General features: G+C 29.7%; 9 protein-coding genes and 4 non-coding genes across 13 annotated transcripts, besides 7 other annotated features; 10 read left to right on the forward strand and 3 right to left on the reverse strand.

The window, feature by feature from the left end:
• Nucleotides 1-249: part of a mobile genetic element that runs on past the window's edge.
• Nucleotides 250-431: 182 nt separating this feature from the next.
• On the reverse strand, nt 432-1715 carry TVAGG3_0358600 (armadillo (ARM) repeat-containing protein family; the record flags this gene model as incomplete). Its single annotated transcript, XM_001323223.1, has 1 exon — nt 432-1715. The coding sequence occupies one exon, from the start codon at nt 1713-1715 to the stop codon at nt 432-434; it is 1284 nt and encodes a 427-aa protein (XP_001323258.1).
• A 1413-nt stretch (nt 1716-3128) lies between these two features.
• Nucleotides 3129-3166: a mobile genetic element.
• Nucleotides 3167-4406: 1240 nt separating this feature from the next.
• TVAGG3_0358620 (RNA polymerase II transcription regulator recruiting protein) lies at nt 4407-4997 on the forward strand (the record flags this gene model as incomplete). Its single annotated transcript, XM_001323222.1, has 1 exon — nt 4424-4945. One exon carries the CDS (start codon nt 4424-4426, stop codon nt 4943-4945), a length of 522 nt encoding a protein of 173 aa, XP_001323257.1.
• Nucleotides 4998-5508: 511 nt separating this feature from the next.
• TVAGG3_0358630 (uncharacterized protein) lies at nt 5509-7056 on the forward strand (the record flags this gene model as incomplete). Its single annotated transcript, XM_001323221.1, has 1 exon — nt 5509-7056. The coding sequence occupies one exon, from the start codon at nt 5509-5511 to the stop codon at nt 7054-7056; it is 1548 nt and encodes a 515-aa protein (XP_001323256.1).
• Nucleotides 7057-7431: 375 nt separating this feature from the next.
• On the forward strand, nt 7432-7965 carry TVAGG3_0358640 (YhfA family; the record flags this gene model as incomplete). The annotated part of the gene is made up of 1 exon (XM_001323220.2): nt 7435-7854. The coding sequence occupies one exon, from the start codon at nt 7435-7437 to the stop codon at nt 7852-7854; it is 420 nt and encodes a 139-aa protein (XP_001323255.1).
• A 393-nt stretch (nt 7966-8358) lies between these two features.
• TVAGG3_0358650 lies at nt 8359-8440 on the forward strand. Its single transcript has one exon. It is a non-coding gene; the product is annotated as a tRNA-Ser (tRNA).
• Nucleotides 8441-8752: 312 nt separating this feature from the next.
• Nucleotides 8753-9793: a mobile genetic element.
• Nucleotides 9794-9999: 206 nt separating this feature from the next.
• TVAGG3_0358670 lies at nt 10000-10081 on the forward strand. The gene has a single exon. It is a non-coding gene; the product is annotated as a tRNA-Ser (tRNA).
• A 109-nt stretch (nt 10082-10190) lies between these two features.
• Nucleotides 10191-10228: a mobile genetic element.
• Nucleotides 10229-11406: 1178 nt separating this feature from the next.
• Nucleotides 11407-11443: a mobile genetic element.
• Nucleotides 11444-13828: 2385 nt separating this feature from the next.
• Nucleotides 13829-13910, reverse strand: TVAGG3_0358700. Its single transcript has one exon. It is a non-coding gene; the product is annotated as a tRNA-Ser (tRNA).
• Nucleotides 13911-14425: 515 nt separating this feature from the next.
• On the reverse strand, nt 14426-14507 carry TVAGG3_0358710. Its single transcript has one exon. It is a non-coding gene; the product is annotated as a tRNA-Ser (tRNA).
• A 985-nt stretch (nt 14508-15492) lies between these two features.
• TVAGG3_0358720 (uncharacterized protein) lies at nt 15493-16706 on the forward strand (the record flags this gene model as incomplete). Its single annotated transcript, XM_001323219.1, has 1 exon — nt 15499-16635. One exon carries the CDS (start codon nt 15499-15501, stop codon nt 16633-16635), a length of 1137 nt encoding a protein of 378 aa, XP_001323254.1.
• Nucleotides 16707-16880: 174 nt separating this feature from the next.
• On the forward strand, nt 16881-18349 carry TVAGG3_0358730 (uncharacterized protein; the record flags this gene model as incomplete). The annotated part of the gene is made up of 1 exon (XM_001323218.1): nt 17250-18299. One exon carries the CDS (start codon nt 17250-17252, stop codon nt 18297-18299), a length of 1050 nt encoding a protein of 349 aa, XP_001323253.1.
• Nucleotides 18350-19439: 1090 nt separating this feature from the next.
• On the forward strand, nt 19440-20695 carry TVAGG3_0358740 (regulator of chromosome condensation 1/beta-lactamase-inhibitor protein II family; the record flags this gene model as incomplete). Its single annotated transcript, XM_001323217.1, has 1 exon — nt 19440-20483. The coding sequence occupies one exon, from the start codon at nt 19440-19442 to the stop codon at nt 20481-20483; it is 1044 nt and encodes a 347-aa protein (XP_001323252.1).
• Nucleotides 20696-21174: 479 nt separating this feature from the next.
• Nucleotides 21175-24171: a mobile genetic element.
• On the forward strand, nt 22493-23785 carry TVAGG3_0358760 (uncharacterized protein; the record flags this gene model as incomplete). Its single annotated transcript, XM_001323216.2, has 1 exon — nt 22493-23785. The coding sequence occupies one exon, from the start codon at nt 22493-22495 to the stop codon at nt 23783-23785; it is 1293 nt and encodes a 430-aa protein (XP_001323251.2).
• A 35-nt stretch (nt 24172-24206) lies between the features above and the next one.
• Nucleotides 24207-24236: a mobile genetic element.
• A 195-nt stretch (nt 24237-24431) lies between these two features.
• On the forward strand, nt 24432-25275 carry TVAGG3_0358780 (inositol hexakisphosphate kinase; the record flags this gene model as incomplete). Its single annotated transcript, XM_001323215.1, has 1 exon — nt 24438-25238. The coding sequence occupies one exon, from the start codon at nt 24438-24440 to the stop codon at nt 25236-25238; it is 801 nt and encodes a 266-aa protein (XP_001323250.1).
• Between the last annotated feature and the right edge of the window lie 1256 nt (nt 25276-26531).

Below are 26531 nucleotides of genomic sequence, written 5' to 3' on the forward strand. Positions count from 1 at the left end.
ATTCGTATTACAACCGTAGTAAGTCGATTCTTCCTTTCTTCTACTGAGTTTTGAATTTGATTTCGAATTGTAAAGAGATTCAAAGGGAAAATACTAGCGGATAAAAACTACCTCCATGAAAGGGTCATAATGGACTCAAGTTGTATTTTTTGATATTTTTTGCTTTTCGAGCCTAAATAGGTAGCCAAGATAATGCCTAAAAATAAGGTTCTAAATTCTGAAGTTTACATGATCCTCTCGTGTGCACCCTTAACCTTAATTTCATCGAAGTTTTCCTCTTCTTCTTCGTTCTCGTTTTGCTGCGTCGAATCTCTCATGTTTGATGCTTTTTTGTGGTCATCAAAATTCAATTCTCTTCTCATGAAAACTGTTTCTCCGTTCAAATTAACTCTCGTTGAATATCTCCAGTGAACAATGTCTTCGTAAACATGTCATGGACCTCCATCTGTTTTAACAAGTCTTAAAAAGGAATAAAATATCTTCTTTTGTTGCAAAATTTTGCTTTCATATGATTTTTTGTTGAATTCTGTCAAATCATAAAAAGCGGTTTTGTTTTCAATCAAAACTAATTTTTCATCAGGTTTGAAAACGAAATCATCGAAATCAAACAAGTATTCAACAGGTTTAGATATCATTGCTTCTGCCAATTCAACTATAGCGCTTTCATTGTTTTTCGACATTATTTTTTCATAAATTTCTTTTGTTGCATTCGGATAAAGTCCAACAATATTCGTAAAAGCAGTTAAAACATTGATTTTCTTGTCATTTATCGAAATATTCAATGACATGTTCTTGTTGAATAAAAATCCTAAAATTTTGGCGGTTTTGCCAACAAATTCTTCATTTTTGTTTTTCTGCAAGAACATGCAAGAAATTTTACACAATCTCACTAGATACATTTCATTCTGTGCTTCTAAATCATCGATTTCTTCTATTAAAAGTGCCAAAATTGTTAAAATTTCAGTAGGATTCAAAATAGAAAACAAAATTTCATATTTTTCATCTTTTGTCATTAAACTTTGTTTCAAAAGTGTTGAAAACAGCTTTGGTTCATAATGGTAGTTCTTAATAAACAACGTGAAATAATACAACCAAGAAGCAACACCAAATATATTTGACAAAGAATTAGGAAATTCAATCATTGAATTAAATAATTTTGGCAAATAATTTTCAGGTAATTTGAAATCATTTGCGTATTTAAACAACATAACTAATATCTGCGGATAAACAATTTGGTGGCTGCCTGATTTAAGAAAGTCTTCATTAAAAATAGAAATATCAAAAATAATTGTTAATAACTGATTGATAAAATCAATTGTAATAAAGTCCATTTTCTGGTTTTCTAAGACTTCTTCATTGATTATTGTTGAAATTGACAAATTGTATTTCATTGTCATTTTTTCATCAACTGAATACAAAAGTGTCATTGCTTTCAATGTCAAAAACTTAATTTCACTTGATTCTGACTTTAAATAAAGAGAAGTAAAACCATCTAAAGCTTTTGCCAAATTAGAAAACGCGTATCTCATGAAATCATGTTCAATAAATAACCTTTGTAAAGTTTTCAAAATATTTTTCTGTATCATTTCGTTTTCGCAATGCAAACCATTTAAATAAAGGAATAACATACTTGGAAAGTTCGGAGATATCTTAAATATCATTGAGAAACAATTAAATATATGCGGATAAACATTGGATAAATCAGTTTCATTCATTTCTTCAAAATTGAAGGGAATATAATCGTCGAATTCAAATTTAAACGGTTTCAAAGAAATTTTTGAACAAATTTGGTAAATTAAACTATCTTGTGTTGAAAACTCGAAAACCTTTGGATCTTCTGATATCATTTGCGGCAAATTTTTGGAGTAAACGTAATAAGAAAATGAAAAACCCTTTTGTAATATCAAATTAAAATTCAAGAAAATATTTTGTACAAAATCTTTTTTCATATCACTTGTCAGACAATCATAAATTTCTTTTAATTTGTCAGCGAATTTTTCATTGAACAAAAGTGGATTTATATTTGTCATTATACTTGCAAACAAGCTGAATCCGCCTACATTTTGCCATAATTGCTTTAAATAATCATCTGATGAAATAACGTTCTTCGAAAGTGACAAAAATGAATTCAAAACATTTTGATTTTTTGCTTTCAAAAAAGTGGCAAAATCAAATTATAAGTTGAATCGAATTTCAACACGTCGACAATAGAATTAATAAAAGGAACAGCAACAGCAGTTATTTTTGCTCTTTTTCCAGAGTTTTTCGTTGTAGACATCAATCTTTGTATTTTGTTATTTACATTAGAAGGAATTGCAGAGAAAATGTAGTCAGAAGGAGGTTCATTTCTTTCTATCGCTTTGTTTGCCTTCTTCGTTGTTTTCTCTATATTCTTTGACGGCAAAATAAAAACAGGTCCAATGTCTCCAACGAAATATTTCTGTTCTCGTGACATTCCGATTCTTACTCGCATTTGATGCTGCTCTAAATGCGGCATATTAACATATAAAACCAAAAATAATTGTTATAATTTAAATGAAGAAGTAATTTAAAACGATTTTATTTATGATCAAATTTTATATATTTTTTTGGATCAAATCCATTTTAATAGAATTTATATACTATTCATCTATTAATAAACACTACCGTATATTATTTTTTAAGCTATCTTATTTTTTGAACTTTTATTCAAATCTTTGGTCGCAAGAAGAATTGCATGATAAATAAAAACATTTAATCAAAGTCAATTTTATTTTTCATATTCAAATGGACTGAGTGTTAACATTTAACATTTTTTGCTAATTGTCGTCAAAAATTAGGCGTAAAGCAAAAATTGATATTTCATATGGTTTTATGATAGATAAGCATTATATTCCCACTCATTATATTCGTAAATTTTGAGGTTTATCCTTCGCTTTTAAGATCATTGAATTTGATTTTTATATAAAATAGTTATATATTAGAAAATAATATGAGTTTATGTGATATTATTTTTCAGAAGATTTTGTGTTCTTCTTCAAAATTTTATTTTTTTATTAAAAAGAATCTTTACAAAATATACATTTACTTTAATTAATATTTAAAAACGTGCTCTATCAAAAGTTCCAAAAATTCAATATTTTAGCTTTTCTGAGGTGTCACTTTTGATGAATTTCTGTTTACAACATTGAAAAAATCAATATTGGAAAGGATAATAAACTGCGACATTTAATCATGAAATAATTGGTTACAGCAATATTGTCAAATTTTGCTGAGGTTAATCTGAAAAATGACACTAAAAATCTAATGTTGCTGATAATGTAGTTGAACTGTAATTTAATTCCAAAAATCTAACTCTCAATTTTTGAATGTGTTTTTATCGTTTTTCTATCCAATTATGACTTCGGCAAACAAATTGACGGTCGATGACGAGTAGTATCAATGTGTTATGTTGGTCGATGTGTTCTGAATTTTTGTAGTTTGGACACCATATTTATTCAGGGTGAATCGATACTTTTGAAATCAATTTCTCTATTTGCTTTAACTTTAATTATCTAATTTCTATGTACTATCTTGATACGTTTTAGCATGATTATATGGTAAGTTTTAAGATTGATGATGAATTTATATTTCAATACATTTTTAATATAAATTATGGCATTTTTACTATGGTAAGCATCTAAATATTTTCTGTTACTATTGAATAGATCGAGTTATGCTTTATTTAATGCAATATTGAGATCAATCGAATCTTCAGAGTATCTTAGTTGAAATCTGATAGATCTAGCTTCTTATCTGCCATAAATTGCTAGTCATCATCTTGGAAAGATATTTCAGGTTAATATTCCATTTCCTTTTCAATATACTTCAACCATAGCTCTTAAGAACATCAAATCAATATAATGGATTTGATGTGTTTCTGTCTTCTCTTACTCCATTAAACAAAGATAATTGAAAAATATTCAAACTGTAAAATATTCAATTTAAATAATGGTGAGTGTAACAAATAGCACGATGGTTAGCAGACAAATGTTCACAAATGTAACTCTCAATATATAATAATATGGAAATATGAAAATATATAATTTCAATATAAGATGCCTTTCTTTTCTAAATGCATATATTTTGAGCTCATAACTCGGATTTTGATGGTTTGCGACCGAGAAATAATGATTTCCATGGTGTGAAAAAAAGCATTTCGCAAACATTTTTTGAAAATGGATTCCTTGATGTCTGATCCGGAACAAATTATTTTTTTGTGTTTTTTCTTCCACCAACATCAAATTTAAGATGAATTCAGATACTGGTGAAACTCCTCAGAAAAAACTCTCCCTCACAATTTTCCCAGAAAAAATGCATGTATTCAATTTTGAAAGATTTACGTCTTCACAAAAAACATCTCCATTCAAATTCTAACTTTGAGAGCTCTCTTTATTTTCCCGAGATGCAAGCAGCATCAAGCACTCCATCAGGTCTTCTTCCACCAAAGACACTATGGACAAAGGAAGAAGATCAATTACTCACTACAGTTGTGAATCAATTTGGTGCAAAGAAATGGAATCAGCTTGCTCAGTTCATTCCTGGTAGAACTGGAAAGCAATGCAGAGAAAGATGGATGGCTCATATATCCCCAAATGTTAGAAATGATGATTTCAGTGTAGAAGAAATTAAACTATTGCTAGAACTTCATCAGAAGTATGGAAATACATGGTCACAGATATCCCAGTATTTTGATAGAAGACCACCCAATGTTATTAAGAACAAATTTAATTGTTTACTTAGAAAATCGAATACTCTTCAAAAGAGTAAGCCAACTGTTAAGCAAATTAAGCCAAAGACTGTCAGAAAATGTTATATGATTCCAATTCAATTTGAAAGAATCCCAATTGAAACAGTTCCAGAATATATCATTGAAGAAGAGCCAGTCTTTGACTATTTTGAGGAATTCTCCTCACAAGCGTTTTAATTTTTGTATGTTATTTTGTTATTTATATCTAAACTAAAAAATGTAGTTTAAATTCAATAATTTTTTTGCAAAGAAGGCCTGTCATTCAATGCATAAATAGGTATTTTAGAATTATACTATTTGGAAGAGTAATTAATCCTAATATTATAAGTTAATTAAGCATTCTCAAAAAATATGGTAAAATTTCTCAAAACCTGCGTTCAAAAAGGCAAAATTATATGCAATTTACATAATCGAACATTTGTTTACTAGTGAATGATCAAATCCAAATAAGAATCTTATTCAAAACTTTCAAAACTGACGAAGCACTCAAAAACATTGCGCATATACTTTTCAAATGAGGAGATAATCTAATGGTATTTGCATCGCTATTCTATAAGTTGATATCTGCCCAGATTCAAATTGGAAACTCTATTATTATATATTTATCGAATTTACTCTTGTGTGTTTCATCATTACATCTTCTTTATGCTATATTTTGAAATCTGGCCTCTAAAATTAAATCAATGTGCTTAGGAATGAAAGTTATTACAAAATGGAAAATTGACAAAAATTCCAAAAAAATGGAATCAATTGTTATTGAAGTTAATGACGAGTTTTCCATTAATAAATTCTATTCAATGGATATAATGAATGATGTTTGTGCTTTTCTTTCATCAGATTCCGTCGTTGTTTTCAATATTACTACAGAACGTCTAAAATTCAACAAAATTTATAAACGTCAACCTGAGGAACTAAAAAATAACGGCGATAATTCATGGGTTAATATCATTAACAAATCTAATATTGCATTTGGAACCGCAAAAGGTTCGATTTATCTTTACAACATCTATTCACAAAAATGCAAGTCAATTCATACGGGATTCACTATAACAGACACTTTTGTTTATAAAGATTCTGTTGGAATTTGCGTTGTCGGTCCAAAAATCGTTTTAATCTCAGCATCAGGAGATTCTATTCAAAGTATTAATTTCGAAGCACCATCCCCTTATATTAAGAATATTATCTCGTTTTCTGATACTGTCGCATTCTGCTGCAGTTCATTTTTATACTCAGGAAAATTATTGCCAAATTATGAACCAAAACAGATCTCCGAAAATGTTATGATGATTTCCTCAACGGAAGACTCTACTATATCAGCAGATTTCTTTGGAGAAATATCTAAAATAAATGAAACAAAGAAAGAAGAAATTGGAAAGACCGAAATGGGCGTCTTCGCTTTACTTAATACAAATCATGGACCAATTTACGTTGATATGGTCGGTGGAATACATTTAGGAAATAATTCGATCACAATTAAAGATATTTCTTCAGCTATGGATTACAGCTATGACTCTATCAATGACAGAATCATATTTATTGCTCGTAACTCTTTAATGGCAGCTTCTCTCAAGAATTTAGTAGAAAATGTTCCAAAAGTAGTCAGAGAACCAATTATTAAGCCATATTCAGAACCAGAGAATGAAGTTGAACCTGTTCAACAACCAGTTGTCCCAGAAAAACAACCAGAACCAGAGCCAATTACAAAAGAACCAGAAGAAAAGGCTCATGAAGTTGTTGAGCAACCAACAGTTGAACTCGAATCTGTTCTTGATGTATTCAGACCATTTACAGACTTAAATCCTGAAGAAAAAGTTGAATTTCTCATGACAGCTCCAGAAGAACAGTTTCTCAAGGCTTTACGTGAGAATTCCAAGGAAGTTTTGGAAGTTAAAGGCAAGAACCATATCGTTGAAAGCCTTATCGAGACAAAACAATGGATTAGAGCCTCTCATCTTTCGAATGCATTTGATGAGAACTTAAATGAACTTCTTCTTCAATATCCAGACTTAGGGAAGACAGAATTTCCAGAATGTGTCTCTTCGATATCATCTGATGCTAATAATTGGAAAGATAACGCAATAATTCTGAAATTACTTGCTTCAAACTTTATGATGACTGGTTTATTGCGCTGGAGCTTGGCAACATTTATTGTTGCTAATGATAAATCAAAAATTAGAGTACTTGTTGAAGACGATCATACCTTATTTGATGATGTAAGCGCATTTACAAGGGACTATGAAAATACAGATGCAACAAAATTGCTTAAGAGTCTTAATATCGGTTTTTAAGTAAATATTTGTTATGTGTTTTTTTGAAATTTCATAAAAAAAAGTTTTAATTTCACAAGTCAATCGTAAGATATGATAAATGGTTTGTTCCAAAATCATATATGGCAAGTACAGAGTAATATTCCATTCGATATTCTTATCGAATTGCAAATTTCACTTCCCACAATTATTGAGCTTTCAGAAACTTTTGATTTTTAGTTGTTCGAATGATTATTTTTATGCTGGAGATCTGTTTCTTCCGTATGACTTAGTAATATATAAACCATTGAAGAAATTTTTGAGAAATCTCCTTTCTGCCGATAAATTTCTCTCAATTTATATCTGATTTCAGAAATTTTATGATAGGTAGTACGATAAGATAATCACTTCATTTAGGAAATGCTCAGCAGCGTTGGTTTGTTCTCACGTGGCGACAAGGCTACAGCTAAGCTTATTCACGGCCTTGAGTGGTTCACTGTTAACAAAGACGGCAAGGGCTGTGTTATGACAACAGGCCCAGGCTCAGCTCCAACACCACCAGATTACTTGCTCATGGGTCTTGGTGCATGTGCAGGCAATGGTATCAAGTTCCTTCTTGACAAGAACGGCATCAAATACACAAAGCTCGAAATCGAAGTTAATTCTGACTGGGAATACAAACCACAGAAGCGCCTTGACAACATCCGCATTGGTGTTTCTACCGATGCAGAGTGCGACCACGAGAAACTCGAGAAGATTGTTCAGCAAGCAGAACAAGGAATCTGCCCAATTGCAGGCACACTCCTGCACACACCAAAGATCAAGAGTTTCCTCAAGTAAAATGTCATTTCGATTATTATAATTTTTCATATATTTTACTACTGATTTTGCAAGTTTTAGTTTTTGTTTATGAACTACAACTCATCTAGCCAATTTATGCTTTTTTTATTAAAGAAAGAAACATCTAATGCATATTTATTCTTTGCTAAACAAAATCCAATTCTTAACTCTGCAAGTACAATCACTATTATTCTTTGCTCTCGAAGATATTATTTATAAAATCATTACAATGTTGTTTTATTCCTACCAAAATATATTAAAATCCGATAATACACACGTATAAAAGAATATTTCATATTTAGATAGTGATGTGTTATAAAAGAGTAATTTCTAAGAAGACGTATAAGCAGATTTTTATGATGTTCATTTATTTCTAATATCTAGAGTAAGGCGTATAGGCATTATGTATATTTTTTTCCAATCGAAAATCACACTTTTTTAATTTTTCTCAAAGAGTTTACAATTTTGTATTATCCAATACAAATATATTGAAAGAAATGTCAAGGCACGATGGCCGAGTGGTTAAGGCGTGGGATTAGAGTCCCCATGGGCTTGTCCCGCATCAGTTCAAATCTGGTTCGTGTCGTTTTTTGCTTTTTATCTTGTTTGGGAAGCTTCACATGGAATGAGAACAACAAAGTCCATATTTTTTCCCTAAAGATTGCTTTAGCATTTACCAAAAGACATAAGACAAAATAGTTTTTAATCTTAATTATAATACTATTGCTTGTTTTGTATCAAGAAACATACATATTGAGCTATTTGAAAACTTATGATTACAGAACCAATAGAAGAAAGAGAACGTAAGCACAAACAAGTATGTCGACGAAGCAAAATGAGATATCCTATTATATATATTTGAGCTTACTTTTTTTAATCTTTCATCTCAGTTATTTAAGGGTGCACCCGTATGTACGTTTATTTGAGAGGAGGAGGATTACCCTCTCAATTTTGAGGGATTCGTTAGTTTATTTTCTCGATGAATATGCAATAAAATTTGATTTTTACCTTATCAATATACTTCATATAATATACACATGTTCATGTAAAAACTTTTTTCCAAAATCCTCAGGAATTAAGGGATTTTTGAATTTTAAGAATTTTTTCGAATTTTTTCGAAAAAAAAATATTTTCAGAACAGCCTTAACGGCTAAGATTTAGGAACAATGTTAAGTATCAAAAAGAAAGGAGGTCTGATATAGACAACATATATCGTTGAAGGTTGAAAAAATCTCTAATATTTGAGCCCAAAATTTCAAATTTTAATTTTTGAAAAAAGAGGCCACCCGTATGTACGTTTATTTGAGAGGAGGAGGATTATATTTTTGAAAGGGTGAAACATTATGAATATGTTAATTATATAATAATATGTATTATTATAAAAAAGAAAAAAATAAAGCACGTTAAAATTTTTCTTTCTTGATTTTTTACAAAATCTACTTAGAATTATGCAAAATATGACTAAATAATTATAAATTTCAAGTTAAATTTTAATTTTGATAAATAATTTAAATTTCAAAATATCAAGTTCAGTTCGACTATGTATGTAGTAATTCCTCAATAAAGTGCCAAAACCCTATTAAAATATATGAACATTTGCAACATTTTAATGTTTTTATTTAAAAATTTGTTGGAATATGAGCTTCAAACAATTATTATGTAAATAAAAATAATTAAATATATGTATTTATTCGTATTACAACCGTAGTAAGTCGATTCTTCCTTTCTTCTACTGAGTTTTGAATTTGATTTCGAATTGTAAAGAGATTCAAAGGGAAAATACTAGCGGATAAAAACTACCTCCATGAAAGGGTCATAATGGAGTCAAGTTGTATTTTTTGATATTTTTTGCTATTCGAGCCTAAATAAGGTAGCCAAGATAATGCCTAAAAATAAGGTTCTAAATTCTGAAGTTTACATGATCCTGTCGTGTCCACCCTTAACAAGAGATACAATGAAAAGTTAATAACAAATATAGATCATTATTTCCTGTATATAATATACTGCACTACTTCTATCAGACCTAATAGAATGCTTATTGTATCCACATTTAAAATGAAAGAAAAATTCTTTTGATCTGAACAAATTTCTACATAAATTGCTAAATATCTATGACTAAATTATATATTTTTAAGAGAATGTCAAGGCATGATGGCCGAGTGGTTAAGGCGTGGGATTAGAGTCCCCATGGGCTTGTCCCGCATCAGTTCAAATCTGGTTCGTGTCGTTTTTTGCTTACTTTGGATTTTTTAATATTTCAATACTTGAATGGTCAATTTTCTTCTCAAAGTTTAACAAATTTATTTTTCTAAATGAAATTGTTTTTGAGAAAAACATGTTGTAAACAGAAATTCATCAAAAGTGACACCTCAGAAAAGCTAAAATATTGAATTTTTGGAACTTTTGATAGAGCACGTTTTTAAATATTAATTAAAGTAAATGTATATTTTGTAAAGATTCTTTTTAATAAAAAAATAAAATTTTGAAGAAGAACACAAAATCTTCTGAAAAATAATATCACATAAACTCATATTATTTTCTAATATATAACTATTTTATATAAAAATCAAATTCAATGATCTTAAAAGCGAATGATAAACCTCAAAATTTACGAATATAATGAGTGGGAATATAATGCTTATCTATCATAAAACCATATGAAATATCAATTTTTGCTTTACGCCTAATTTTTGACGACAATTAGCAAAAAATGTTAAATGTTAACACTCAGTCCATTTGAATATGAAAAATAAAATTGACTTTGATTAAATGTTTTTATTTATCATGCAATTCTTCTTGCGACCAAAGATTTGAATAAAAGTTCAAAAAATAAGATAGCTTAAAAAATAATATACGGTAGTGTTTACTAATAGATGAATAGTATATAAATTCTATTAAAATGGATTTGATCCAAAAAAATATATAAAATTTGATCATAAATAAAATCGTTTTAAATTACTTCTTCATTTAAATTATAACAATTATTTTTGGTTTTATATTTTTTTGGATCAAATCCATTTTAATAGAATTTATATACTATTCATCTATTAGTAAACACTACCGTATATTATTTTTTAAGCTATCTTATTTTTTGAACTTTTATTCAAATCTTTGGTCGCAAGAAGAATTGCATGATAAATAAAAACATTTAATCAAAGTCAATTTTATTTTTCATATTCAAATGGACTGAGTGTTAACATTTAACATTTTTTGCTAATTGTCGTCAAAAATTAGGCGTAAAGCAAAAATTGATATTTCATATGGTTTTATGATAGATAAGCATTATATTCCCACTCATTATATTCGTAAATTTTGAGGTTTATCATTCGCTTTTAAGATCATTGAATTTGATTTTTATATAAAATAGTTATATATTAGAAAATAATATGAGTTTATGTGATATTATTTTTCAGAAGATTTCATTCTATATGCCTATGAAAAGTACTCTCAAAACTAACTTTTTCCTAATTCTAATTAAATCTAGAATATTGTATTATGCTTAGTATTATTTCATTTTTCTCATTCAATTTAGAATTTACAAATGTCAAAAAATTGAGAGCTGTCACTTTTGATGAATTTCTGTTTATTACATTTTTGAGAAAAACATATTACTTTTAAAATGCATAGTCATCGATAAACTAATTAATGATAATATGTTTAATTTCAATTAAGGATACCCTTACATTGCGTAGTTAGAAAGAGAATATGATATTGTCATGATTGCTAAAGTTTTAGGCTCCAGAAATGAATATACATCAAACTGAAACAATTGATAAATTGAATGAACTTTTGAGAGGTTCTCAAATAAAAAAAATTATCTAATTTTTTACAATATTACTATTATTTTATCCACATATGTATATATAGTAATTTGAGAAAACTTTTAGGAAAAAATAAGTTTAATAAAAATCTGAATTTTACTTGTTGTGGGATTGTTATTAATTGACACTCCAGACGTATTACTAATAGTTATGCGTATGCAATTAAAGTATTTCTGATGGACAAAATGTGAGATTTATATCAGATAATTCATTTCTACTATTAAGTTATTCATTTATGAGTTTGCACTTATTCGCACTAAATAAATAACTATTAAAAATTGTTTTAATTAATTGACACCATATAATAGAGTGAATTTTGTTTGATCAAACAACAATAGATGATAGATATAAAGCCAAGAAACTTGCTATTAATATGCTCTACTTGCTATTTCAATGTAAGTATGATATTTTCTAAATGTTTCGTTCAGATAACTTAGATATATTAGTCAAAATTTGAAATTTTAATAGCACATATATTAAAAATAATTATTATTCATAAAAGATTAATGAAATAGTAAAAAAAATCAATCAAATTATAAAAATACAACATTTAGAAGAATTCTTATTATCCTTCAAAAAGTCAGTATTTCTGCTGTAATTTTCTACAACATTGTAGTTATTGCACTTTGTCTATGGATTTGTATATATGTTATATATAAATTATATATCTAAACTGCCCATAAGTGCAATTTTTATATAAATTGTTTATTTCTTTAACAATTTCATATGAAATATGCTTTTTTAAGCATATCAAAGCTGTGTTCTTAATGTGCATGGATATATCAAGAAAAATGTCGAAAAAAAAATGTGAATTCACAAATTCACTGAATTTTCACCGTTTTTTGAATTTTGCTACAGCACTAATATTAAATAATACTAAAATCTTCTGTCTTTGTAAAAGAATAAATTCTGACAAAAAGTGCTCGTTTAAATTTAATGATCATCTGTATGACTAAGTGGTAAAAAGTGTTTATGACCAAAAAAGGGTTACATGCTTAGTCTATTTTTCTGACAGGATACTCTAGATTTACATGATCTCTATTTCATATCTCCGTTTTTAGATTCTTCGACAGATTTTATGATAGAAAACCAAGATTAACAAATTTCCGGCATGTTAATGAAGAAATCTGCAGCTACCCTCAATATTATTTCAATAATCAGTATCGTTTCTCTTACAATTTATTTTTTTCTCAATAATTTAACAAGAAATAACAATACACACTTGGTTTTACGTATAAAAGCTAAGTGTCGAACTTAATCAACTTTACTTACTTAGCAAATGAATATTTTTGTGGTTGCGAGTTCTGAATGCTGAAGTTTTAGATTTCTCTATAAATGATATCATTGCACTTACAATGTTGTTCCAGCCTATCGCATAAATCATAGAAAATCCAAAAAAAAATAATATAAAGAAAATTCATGTCATGAAGTTCAAAAAATACCGCGTAACATTAAAATTTGTTATGCATAATACATTTTAGCTATTATTGATTTTTTTTAATTTTCGAGAAATTGAATGGTGAGTCCGATAGAGAAATTTTTAAAAATCCTAGTCCCTCATAGAAGTAATTTCCCTCGTCTCCCGTACTTCCAAATGTATGCATATGACATAAACTTTTATGCATTACACAAATGGCCAATAATATCTATAGAGTAAAAAATTAGAAATTTAATTTTTTTTATATGATAGTTATATTTCAGATTTGCGAGCGTAACTTTTTTCTCCATGGCATACTTGTTTTAAGAGCAAATGATCAAAATCGTCCTTCAATTATTGAAGGAGCTGATATCTTTTGATAATTGAATTGAAAGGGTATTCAATTTTCAAATTTCCTCTCAATTTTGGAAACATATCAACTCTATGAATTAACAATTATGTGCCTTCACAGTTTATCAGTCATATAAGGTGCTTATAAAGAAAAAAGTTACGCTCGCAAAATATGTTTTTATATAGATTTCACATAAAATAATTATGTAATTTCTAAAAAGAATATTTTTGTTCTTGAATATTAAAGTGTATTGTAGTTTAAAAAGTTTTAAATATGTTGCTAAAATTTCAGGTTTATAGCTCATGTCTAGCATGACTTCTTCGTATGCGCAAAAAATCTGACACGTAAGGGTATCCTTAATTAATTAACACGCCTTATCAAAAACGACACGAACCAGATTTGAACTGATGCGGGACAAGCCCATGGGGACTCTAATCCCACGCCTTAACCACTCGGCCATCGTGCCTTGACATTCTCTTAAAAATATATAATTTAGTCATAGATATTTAGCAATTTATGTAGAAATTTGTTCAGATCAAAAGAATTTTTCTTTCATTTTAAATGTGGATACAATAAGCATTCTATTAGGTCTGATAGAAGTAGTGCAGTATATTATATACAGGAAATAATGATCTATATTTGTTATTAACTTTTCATTGTATCTCTTGTTAAATAACTGAGATGAAAGATTAAAAAAAAGTAAGCTCAAATATATATAATAGGATATCTTATTTTGCTTCGTCGACATACTTGTTTGTGCTTACGTTCTCTTTCTTCTATTGGTTCTGTAATCATAAGTTTTCAAATAGCTCAATATGTATGTTTCTTGATACAAAACAAGCAATAGTATTATAATTAAGATTAAAAACTATTTTGTCTTATGTCTTTTGGTAAATGCTAAAGCAATCTTTAGGGAAAAAATATGGACTTTGTTGTTCTCATTCCATGTGAAGCTTCCCAAACAAGATAAAAAGCAAAAAACGACACGAACCAGATTTGAACTGATGCGGGACAAGCCCATGGGGACTCTAATCCCACGCCTTAACCACTCGGCCATCGTGCCTTGACATTTCTTTCAATATATTTGTATTGGATAATACAAAATTGTAAACTCTTTGAGAAAAATTAAAAAAGTGTGATTTTCGATTGGAAAAAAATATACATAATGCCTATACGCCTTACTCTAGATATTAGAAATAAATGAACATCATAAAAATCTGCTTATACGTCTTCTTAGAAATTACTCTTTTATAACACATCACTATCTAAATATGAAATATTCTTTTATACGTGTGTATTATCGGATTTTAATATATTTTGGTAGGAATAAAACAACATTGTAATGATTTTATAAATAATATCTTCGAGAGCAAAGAATAATAGTGATTGTACTTGCAGAGTTAAGAATTGGATTTTGTTTAGCAAAGAATAAATATGCATTAGATGTTTCTTTCTTTAATAAAAAAAGCATAAATTGGCTAGATGAGTTGTAGTTCATAAACAAAAACTAAAACTTGCAAAATCAGTAGTAAAATATATGAAAAATTATAATAATCGAAATGACATTTTACTTGAGGAAACTCTTGATCTTTGGTGTGTGCAGGAGTGTGCCTGCAATTGGGCAGATTCCTTGTTCTGCTTGCTGAACAATCTTCTCGAGTTTCTCGTGGTCGCACTCTGCATCGGTAGAAACACCAATGCGGATGTTGTCAAGATATTTTGAATCTTATTAAAGATATTTTAATAAAGTAGTTGAATTTCATTGAATTTTAAGTGTTAGAATCTTAAGTGTTAGAAGATATCTTGAAAACCAGTACTGTGGTTTCTATATTCTAACTAAAGGAGTATTTATAAACTTTTTGATGGAACGGAAAACAACACAACAAAATACTTGTAACATTAAAGCACTAATAAAATTACATTATGTTAGGCATGTTAATGCATTCCAAATAGTCTTAATATTGAAATTTTCTTTTGCTCAATGATAAAATGATGTAAAATTTTGATTAAATTACATCTCTTCAATTTTATTAACGTCTTGAAAAGTCTGTAAAATGTCTTTTTCACGATCAGAAGAATATCAAGACGCCTACATCAAGGAGCTTGATGCTCGACTGGCTGCCCTCGAAAATAATGAATTCTTTCTTCCAACCCCTCCAAAAACATCAAAATCATCAGCAAGAAGACCGAGAAAGCAAAATAAAGATTCCGCAGAAAGAGATCTTAAAGCTGTAAGTGCTCCCACATCTGCTCGGCGGAATAGAGTTCGTAGACATAATCAATTTACCCAACAAGATATTCAAAAATTTTTAAATTGTGCGTATGAGAAAAAGCCTCTTTGGAATTTAGAACCTGAGCAATATGAACAAGTACTTTCTATATTAAAACAGCAAAAGAAAGATGCCGTTGCTAAAAAGAGATTTGTTGATAGTATGGAATCCCAAGAAGCTATTGAATATGTAAATAATCATTACAAGAACGCAATCAAAGAAGAAGGAGAGCAAGAAATAGATTCAGAATTCCAAGGAAAAATGGATACTTATTACGAAAGTTTGAAGAAGTTTGATGATGAGACAAAAGATCTCGAAGAGAAATTCTTAATCAAAAAGCGTAAAGCTAAAGATTTAATCGTTGAAAGTCAAAAAGATGATTTACTTGATTTGCAAGAATACTGGTCTTCTCCTGCAAAGCAACGTCTCTATAACCGCGCATCAAATCAACTTGTTAATCTAAGAAAACGACAAATTGACGAAGTTAATCTTAATAACCTTGCTGAAGCCGCAAGACTTCAAAAACACATTTCTAGACTCGAAAGAGAAGAATCCAGAACAAATTCTGAAGCATGGCAACTCGATTATAATCAAGCATTAGATAAATTACAACAAAAGCATAAGCGCGAGTTAGAAACATTTGAATTCCAAAGTAACATTCAATTTACTAGTTTAAAGCAGAAAAGAGAGACTTTAAGACGGCGTTTTCTCTATCGAAAAGCAAATCTCGAACATAAGAAGGAGCAAGATAAAGCAACAAGTCTTTTTGGCGCTTCTGCAACGAAAAGAATTCAGAGAAATATAAGCGCTTCTACTTCACTCAAAAAGACCGAAAAAATACTAGATCGTGCATTAGATAATGTTTATAAGGATATTTCTTCAATCAGATTGAAGCCTATTGTATTCAAAGTTCCCAAATGATCCAAATGTTATCTGTTTGGTATCTTATTTTGAATATATTTTATTTGAATTGCATTTTATGCGAATTTTATAGAGTTTATAAAGTTATTGTTTTGTTTTATTGATATAACCTTCCTTTTTCAATATAATGGACATCAAAGTTGGAACAATTTTTTCTGGAATGAAGCCTTTTGATTAATTGATAATATAGAGATCGCATCGAGATATATTAACGGTATCGAAAGTGCAGAATACTGATTATGAAAGAAGTTTAAATATTTGGATTCTATTTTAACATAGGACTAAATATAAGTTATGATTGGCATTTACAATGGAATTTTGGTACATTTACCTCTTTATAATTCTTAGATAGGCAATGATATTTTCCGGTTGTGAAAAATTATAAAGTTATTTCTCATGAACAGAATATATGAATGAGATCAATGTGCTTGGTGGATTGGTACTCATTGATGCATAGAATTCAATATAAAAACTCGATTATAACGACAAAAATGTTTTGGCGGGGATTATTTCAATGACTACATCAAAATTATCATCTCATCATACTCAGTGGTCATTCCTGAAGTTGAATTTCATAAAAATGGGCCTGAAGTAAAAAACGTTATTTTAGTAAAATGACTGAAGATTCCCTTTTTGTTACCGATACAAAACTTGCTGATGCCATGACTCAGATTGTCAGTAATGAGGAACCAGCTCCTGAGGAGCAAAAAGAGGAACAACAACCAGAAAATCCACCAGAACCACCACAATCAGCTCCAAGTCCCACTCCTGAACCAGTTATGGATGCAGCTTCAACAACATCTGCTGCAACAGAACAACCAAAAACAGAAATGACAAAGGAGGAGGTTGATGAGCTGATTAACGACGCAAAACAAGGAAAAGATTTATCACAATACAATTCTTCTCAGTTAAATCAAGCATGGAACGGATTAAACTCTCAGAAAACTGAATACACTCAACAAAGAAAATATGTTGAAGCTGATAAAGTTACAAAATTAATGAAAAAGATTCGTTTATTAGCAAATCAAAAAGCGGTGACAGAAAAAAGAGAAGCAAAGATCCAAGAACTTGTACAGAAGCGTGACGAGTGCCAAGCTGACCTCGACAAGCTTAGTAAATCTTGGGAGAACAAATTAGCGGACTTTGATGCACAAATTAAAGTAAAAGTACAACAATATTACGATCAGCAAGGAAAGGAATTAGCAGATTTCGATGCAAATACAGAAAAGGAAATTGATTCCTTACAAATTCGTGATACAAAAGAGCTTTTGAAGCTTAAATCTCGCGAAGAAGGATTGGTTAAAAATGAAATGTTCATTAAAGCTCAAGAAGTACGTTCAAAAATTGAACAACTCGAAGCTGAAGTTATTGAGTCCCAAAAATCACAGAAAAGAGATGAATTATCAGTTAAAAGGCAACAGATAATTAACCAGCAGATCCAGCAGCTCCGTGTTATTGAACAATGGGCAAATGAAAAAGTTATTGATTTAAGTCGCCAAATGTCTGGCGAAATCGGAGCAGCAGAGAAGCGTGTTCATAACTATGATGTCCAAATAGCTGCAGTAAAGACTGGGAAGGAGAAGGGATCAAAAGGAAAAAAAGCTGAAATTTTAGTTCCATCTGTTCAGAAAAACTCTCGATCTACCAGATCTGGATTCCGTTGATTATGAATTTTCTGTCTTTGTTGTTTATTATTTTAAAAATTAGATTGTTATTACCATATTTCAAAAGAAAAATCTTTATTTTACTTTTTCATTCATTTCTTTAGAAAGGAGACAATCATGAATTGTATGATATTCCTGATTTTAAACAATTTATCACATTTGTTGATACGCTCTATTCAAGACGTTATTCTAATATGTATTTCCCTTTTGGTGTTAAACATAAAATATCTAATATCAAAATGAATTCGATTTTGAGGAAAGAAAGTGTTTCACTGTTTGGTGTTTTGTTTCTTAAGAGAATTGGATAAACTTCGCATGGATCAATCGCAGATATATTTACTGATTGTTTCCGAAGTCTAAAATGCTGCTTTCCAATGCTGTTGAATTTTGAACAGCAGATAGATAACTTGGGTTATTTAATCATAATTTTGAAGAGAATAAGCTTTTGTAATATATCTTTTATTCTTTTGTTTAATATTTCATTGCCTATAATTTCATGTATTACCAATTCTGCTGAAAATTGTCTATGAAGCACTTGCTTATAATATATGATAATCTCTTTTCAATTAATGTGCTTCGATGTGTGTGTTGTGTGAATTTCAAAATTGAAACTTCAATTTAGAAATCATGGTTAAAAACTATATTTTTACATAACCCTTTGCAGGCTGTCAACAGTTAGTTATTGAGACTAATTTACTCAATGATATTATACATTGATACTTGTTTATTGATGAAGACAGTGGCTATTGTTATTGATCTTATATCAACTTCTTTTGGTTTAAATATTCATTGCTCTAGCATTAAAAGAAACCCTTACAGATCCAGTACCATTTAGCAAAATCGAAGAAAATGATATAGCTATTTATGTGTTTGAGATACTGCAAACAACATAATGATTTCAATGCAAATTCTATCTGTTTTAGCAAAATCATGAAAGAATGAATATGAGTAATTAAAAATGGTTTACTGTGAGTAAAATATAGCAGCCAGCTTTTACCAGGCTGAATAATTATATGAAATTAAAAATTGAAATTGAATCATGAGCTCTCAACATTTTAATTAGAATAAAGCATATACTCATTTATATAATGCATTAAGCATAAGATTTCACCATGTCAGCAATCCAATTTCATTATTTTTATGGAGCATCGCCTGTCTTGTCATGCTTATGGAAGCTATCCAGGAAAAACAGACGCAGAAAAGAATATAATTGGTCATGAACTTACATTTAACGATGAAGATGACCATGTTATCGATATTTCATGCTCTGATTCAACAATAATTTTAATTCATCAAAGCGGTAAATCTCAAGCATTTGGCGATAATTCAAAAGGCCAACTAGGTATTGGCTCATTTGAATCAACAGAATTGTATACTGAAATAAAATCAGATCAAAAATTTATTACTTCAAAGTGTTCTAACTATTTCACTTTCTGGATTAACGACAAATCGCAAATATACATGGCTGGTGGTAAAAATAAATTAAATCAACCTACATTAATTCAAGGAATAGAGTCGAAATCGATAAATGTATATGAAAAATCTGTATTAGTGCAAGTAAATGATAAAAAACTTATTTATTGGCCTGATTTTGATGAATACGAGCAAAAATACGAGCATGAATTTGAAGATAATATTTTAGAATTTTCATGTGGAAACAATTTTGCAATTTCACTTCTTGAAAACAATAGTTTATTCAAAATAGAGAAGGATCAGATTACTCCTGTTGTAATTCCACGAATTGCTCTCGATGGCGGCAACAGATTTTTATCCGCGTCTTGTTCTCGCGATTACATTGCTGTTGTTGACCTGAATGGAGGCGTTTGGGTAATCGGAAAAATGCATACATATGATGGTCAAGATGCAATTATTCCTATAATGGATGAAGCAGAAAAGATTGTTGCATTTCCAAGGCATTGTGTTATCTTTGATGGTCTTGGTCTTTGTTTCAGCTTCGGAGCTAACGAAGAAGGACAACTTGGGAATGGTTCTCAAGAAGACTGCGCTTCTCCATTTCCTATGGAGCAAAGTGATGCTGCATTCGCTGCTATTGGTGGTGATAAGTTCACTATCCTTGTTCCATTCAGTTATGATGAAGTTCATATGATGTATCATGAAGATGATATAATTCCAGGCTCTCTAGCTAAGACCATTCAAAATTCTTCAAATTTCATACCTCAGTAGAATAAAATTTTGTTTATTTTAAATGAAAAATCTCTAAACTGAATATAATTTAATTTTTACCGGTTAAAACACAATGTAAGCATGAATAAATGGATTAGTATTCCATTATATAATTAATGTAACCTCGGCCAAATGTGCTTCGCATTTCAATTCCCTATTGGATTTTCATTGATTTTATTGACTTAAGGCTATTGCTTAAAATAAGCCTTACTATAATGATTTATGCATAGTTGACTGATTTATTAACTACTGTATATGCCAGGTACAGTTTTGTTCGCGAACGTATTCAATATCTGATCTAAATTCGATGAAAAGACTGAGAAAAGTAATAGAATCTTGGTAAAATACCAATCTATACCATAAAATCGGCTAATCTTAAGCAAAGAAATTTGACCAATCAGCAAAAATTGAATAAAATGGAGATAATCCGAATTCTATGATATATGGTTAAGATCCTCTACAATTGTTGTCTATTTTGAATTGGTTTTATCTCCTTTGAAAATCGGCTTATCAAAATCGATTTTAAAATACATCAATTAAACTAGCAATCAACAACTTTATCAAAATGCGTATTAATTTTTATGGGGAAATTTCGATCAAATAGAAAGACGTTGCAAAGTCAGTTTTATTTCTTTGGATTGTAAATTGGTTTTATTTATGGTTAAATAAAATTTTATCTGATCGAGTTTAAGGGTATAGTCCACTAAAAATTTTTAAGTTTTGACAATGAAAATAAGCTCTGTGACCATGTAAATATATATCTATGCAAAACGAGAGGTTATGCCATAATTTTTTTTAGTTATCAAATTTCCCTTTTTTTGAGAGAAGTCTCTCAATAATTTGAGAAGAATCTTTGATATAAAGAGATACACATTTGTAGAACGAAGTAAGTGTTTTCCAAACATTTTATATGTTCATCCTGTATAACAATATAAAGCTGCATAGTGCCATCTTGTGCGTTTGCTATTTTATGTACTTTTCATTGAGATAATCCCTCTTCTCGGGTGATTTTAACAGTCAACTCAATTTTAAAATAAAGATTTCATCAAAATGATTTCGAAATTCGGATATTGATTATATAAATAGCACTGTTAACATATTTTGGATGAGTAAAAAATACCTTGTTTTGTATGCATTTAGTACACCTTTATTTTTGATTAAAACTATAAAATTTTTATTCCTTATATAATAAATAGTATATGTTACATAAACATGAAATTCAATAGCATTCAATTTTGGATTTTTTAGATTTGGTAAATTTTAGAAGAAATAAAATCAGCAATCAAAATAAAGAAACTTTTTTTGTATCTTCTATGATTACCTTTTGGTACTAAATTTTGCATTAATAAGTAAATTATCTGTATTATTCTGTGAGCACAAGCCCTCAGTTATGCTGGTAGTGATGAATCGTCATTTTGCGAAGAGAACGCGATTATTAAGGTAATTTTGAGAATTGTCTTGAATTATTTAAAATTAAAGTTAATTGAATAGGTAGGATAACTAGCCTTTGCTAAATTTGTATAATTTGACCTTATTCTAGTTGGATCTGAGAATATTTTGCTGAAATAATAAATTATATCGCCGATTTATGAAAATTTCTCTGATGGGACCGACTCGCTGAAACGTATTAGTGTTAATGGTAACTTGTCTGAATTTTCAAATTTTTTTCGAAATCCAAAAAATCACAAACAAAAGCATCAAAATTAGATTTGCATTTAAGGTTTTCATTTTTTTTGGAAAATAAAAATATTTTTTCCCCAATAAAGTTTATTTTTACTTTTGAGAGGAATAGAAACGTTATTTTGGAATTTTGAAACGACAGAAATGTTCCATTTTTAATGTAGATTCTAAAATGGGGTCAAATTTTTGATTGAACCGTTATCCATTGAAAAACCTCGATTTTAAAATGTTATTCCAAAATATTCATCTAATGATATAGTATATATTTATTAATTATTACTTTTTATTCAATTTTCACTTTTGGCGGGATTTCATTTTTTTGTTGTTGTATGGGCCATATTGTTCACCCAAAACGGAAAACAAAGGCAATGCATAACATTTTACTCCACGAACGTCGTCGACTCTCAGCGCGACAGATGCTTGGTGCTTGCATAATGACCGGAATGCCATATACAAAAGGTGCTCGCTTTCTTTCTCTTTGTGGAACTAAGCCCCCTGTGAAGAGTGGTGTCATGAGACAACAGAGATTTTGTGACGATAAGATTAGAAGACTTAAAAGTATTTCCCTAATGCTGTCGAGAAAGTCCTTCAGTGGTTACTTATCCATTGATGCAAGATGGACGCACAGGCGAAACTCGCCAAGTTGTACAGTAACTGCGCTCGATGCTGTCACAAAAAGAGTTCTTGCATGCGTGAACATCAACCATATTGGTGGAAACAGACAGCATGCTCAGTATTCCGGAGCTTCCAACAATATGGAAAGTGCTGGAACTCGAATCATCTTGAAGCAATTAAAGAAATACAATATCTTGAAAGATGTTAAAGAGATTATTAAAGACCGAGATAACAAAAGTGTCTCTGTCTTTAAAGAATTTGGCGTCTCTCATCTTGAAAGATTCGATCCAGGTCATGTATCAAAAAATATCTCAAAAGATTTTACAAAGTTCTCAGCTTCTCATAAGACAGTTGAAGTTTTCAACGACAAGACTCAGAAGATTGAAAAAATAGAGAGACCTTTCTGGGGTCTGAATGCAAGCCTAAGTATGTGGCTTTGGTCATGTTTTGCCGAAGAAAATATTGACAAACGTACGAAAATGTGGGAGAATTGTGTCTACCATTACGTAGGCAATCATTCTTTTTGCGAACCGCACAATTACAAATGCTTTGAATGGCAAAAAGGTGTCAATTCGATCCAACTTCAATTCATGCTCTATGACTGGGTTCACAAATGGACACCCATAGTTTCCAAAGTTTCTTCCATTGGATCTACCTGCATGAATGAAGCGTTTAACTCCAAAATTGCATGCTATTTGGACAAATCAAGAGCCTGGAAGAACATTAACATTAGAGTTAACGTTGCAATCTTAGAATGGAATGATCCAGAGCATTTTCTCGGAGATATACAAAAAGCATTACATCTTCCCCCACTTCCAGAAGATTGTGTCAAATCATTTGAAGAGAATTGTTACTCCAAAATGATATTGAAACAAAAAACTGTTACAAAAGGTTCTAAAAAACAGAACAAATACAAAAAATCCATTCAGAGTGTACCAGGAGGAGATTATCAAGTTTTCAAGTCCGAATGGGAATCAGAAGACGAAGACATTGATGACTTTGATTAACGAAAATTACATTTTATTTATTGTTTTTGTTTTTAATTAAATTATTATTATGCTCATTTTCTTATTTTGATTTTTTCTCATTATGACATAAATAATTTATTAATGCATTTATCCAATAATTATGCTATGATATTTTTATGCCTTATTTCATTTCTCTTATATTTGATAATCTGGTAAAATATAGTTCAGACTATAATCATTTTAGATTATTGATATATTTATATAGGTTAGAATAAAATTAGTTTCATTTTCTACTTTTATTTTGAATTAATAATTTATAATATCAAATATTATGGCGTAACCTCTCCTTTAAAATATAGATATATATAGGCCTATAGAGTTTATTGGCACTCTCAAAACTCTAGAATTTTGAGTTTACTATACCCTTAATAATCTCTCAAAATTGAAAAAGTATTCAAATGAGTAGGTGACAAAAGTGCATACTCTTAAACTTTGACCCTCTCTCGTATTCAAATGGTTCGAAATCTGAAATATGCCCTTTAGACAATAGAAAAAATATGTGATCAAACTTTCGGTGATTTTTCTTTACAATTTTTTTTCGAATTCAGATATAATATTCCTTATCTTATAAACAATTTAAATATCAGATTATCAAAATTAGAAGGTCTGGACGATAGATATCTTCAAAAGTATGGAAAGCAATTCAGATAGCTTTTCCTCCTCAGATCTCGATCCTTTAAATACGCAAGGAGGAGGTCATGGACAATTATGTAAAATTAAAAATTTAGACCATGGTATTGATTGCGTAGCTAAACCTCTTTTCGAGCACGAAAACAATTTTTATACAATCATGACAAAAACGCCACTTGCTGATTGCTTGCCTCGGTTTTTCGGAAACACACAAATTGACGGGCACGAATACTTGCTGATTGAAGATCTTACAGCTGGTATGACAAGTCCTTGTATTGCCGACTTAAAATTAGGAACTCGATCGTTCGAAATCGGCGTTTCAGAAAGTAAGGTGCGTAAGCAGATGCAGAATATGTCAAAGAGTACCACACCAAAATATGCAGTCCGAATTATTGACGTTTCTATGAGAAAAGATGGAAACTTAGTTAACCACTGGGATAGGAACTTCGGTAAGAAGGCTCCAATACAGTCATTCATTGATACAATGAACAAATTCATTCCTGTTAATCGCAAGCAAGAGTTTTTGGACAAGGTAGAAGATGTCATCACTAAGTTAACTCAAACCAAAGAAATTTATCCTGGTAGCAGGTTGTATAGCGCATCACTTTTGGTAGTTTATGACGGAGATCAAGATTTACCAATCAGAGTTGCGCTTATTGACTTCGCCCATGCTTATTCTGATATCACCCAATGCAGTGGCAAGATGGATAGTGAAGAATTTGAAGATAATACAATCTTAGGCCTCAGAAATATTATTCATCTTCTTACGGACCCCACAGAGCTTGAAAAACGTCAGATATAATCAAATTCGTTTTATATTATTTATACGACCAATGTTATTATTCTCGAATAAATTCCTTATTCTTTCATTAATAAATTAGCTTATTTTATTAATATTATTGTATGGAGTAGTACTATAAAGATCTGGAAAACAATCTTATCAAAAAGAGAAAAATTATATTATGATTTTTTATGAATTTGGACATAGAGTATTGATGTAATCAAATACTTCTTGATACCTATTATACTGATGTGAATAAATTATAGGGTTATCAGAACCTTTTGCAACGAGTTGGTTTTTAGAGTTAAATAACCGACTCTTATTCATACAATAGTTCATAGTTGTGAATCCACTAGAACAGTTCATTATATTAATATGATATGGGAAAGAATTATAGTTTTTCCACAAAATATAATTAAAATCTCCTTGATCTGAGCCTTTTTTCCAGCATTTCGGCCATTCTTCTGCAGAAACCATCATTTTTACGAATTTGTGAAAAGGATCCCTTCCTCCCGCCAAAGATCCACTGCATAAAATTTTATTTCTCAAAAACTCTTTTGTAACGTTTGGATGGCAATCTAAAAGCCATTGTTTGTTGTATGGACATGATTTGATTGCTTTATCTTCTGATTGGAAGTAGATTTCATCATTTTTTGGTATCAATGAAAATGGATCTCCAAAAAAGAAAGAATCGAAAGCGTCTGCATGAAAGATCCTATTTATTTGCAACGTTTTATTAGAAAGAAATGTATCGTACCATTCCCAACGGATTTTGTGTGGAGATTTTGATTTATTTTGCGGAATAATTGACATTTTAACAAAAATGACATCAAAATTAAGAAATTTAAATGGTATTTCAACATCCTCTGGAATGAAAATATAAATTGAAGCATTGCATTTTGCAGTTCTTAAAGATCTGATAGTTAAAGCAACTCTATCAGTAAATTTTGTTGTTGCAATGAAAATTGAATCGTATTTTGTAGATGAACTGTTTGTGGGGGTTTCAAATTTGCAGGGCTTATATGGTTTAATGAATTGAAAAATTGCTTTCTTCTTTGATTGTATATATAATGGTATGAATACAAATATTGTAACAGTGAATACATTAGCAATAGCTAATAATATATGTGTATTACTTTGTTTGTCTTTGGTTCTATATCTAAATTTTGGAATTATTCGAGAGAAACTGTAATAAAAGAGTCAAAAAGGTGTAATATTTGGTGTTTTTAATAGATTGGAATGGTTAGTCCAAATTGTTTACATAAGATATGAATGAAATCAAAATTCAAGTTTGAAAATGAAAAATATAATGAA

The sequence above is a fragment of the Trichomonas vaginalis genome, chromosome V (genome assembly GCF_026262505.1).
Source record: "Trichomonas vaginalis G3 chromosome V, whole genome shotgun sequence".
Classification (NCBI taxonomy): Eukaryota; Parabasalia; order Trichomonadida; family Trichomonadidae; genus Trichomonas; species Trichomonas vaginalis.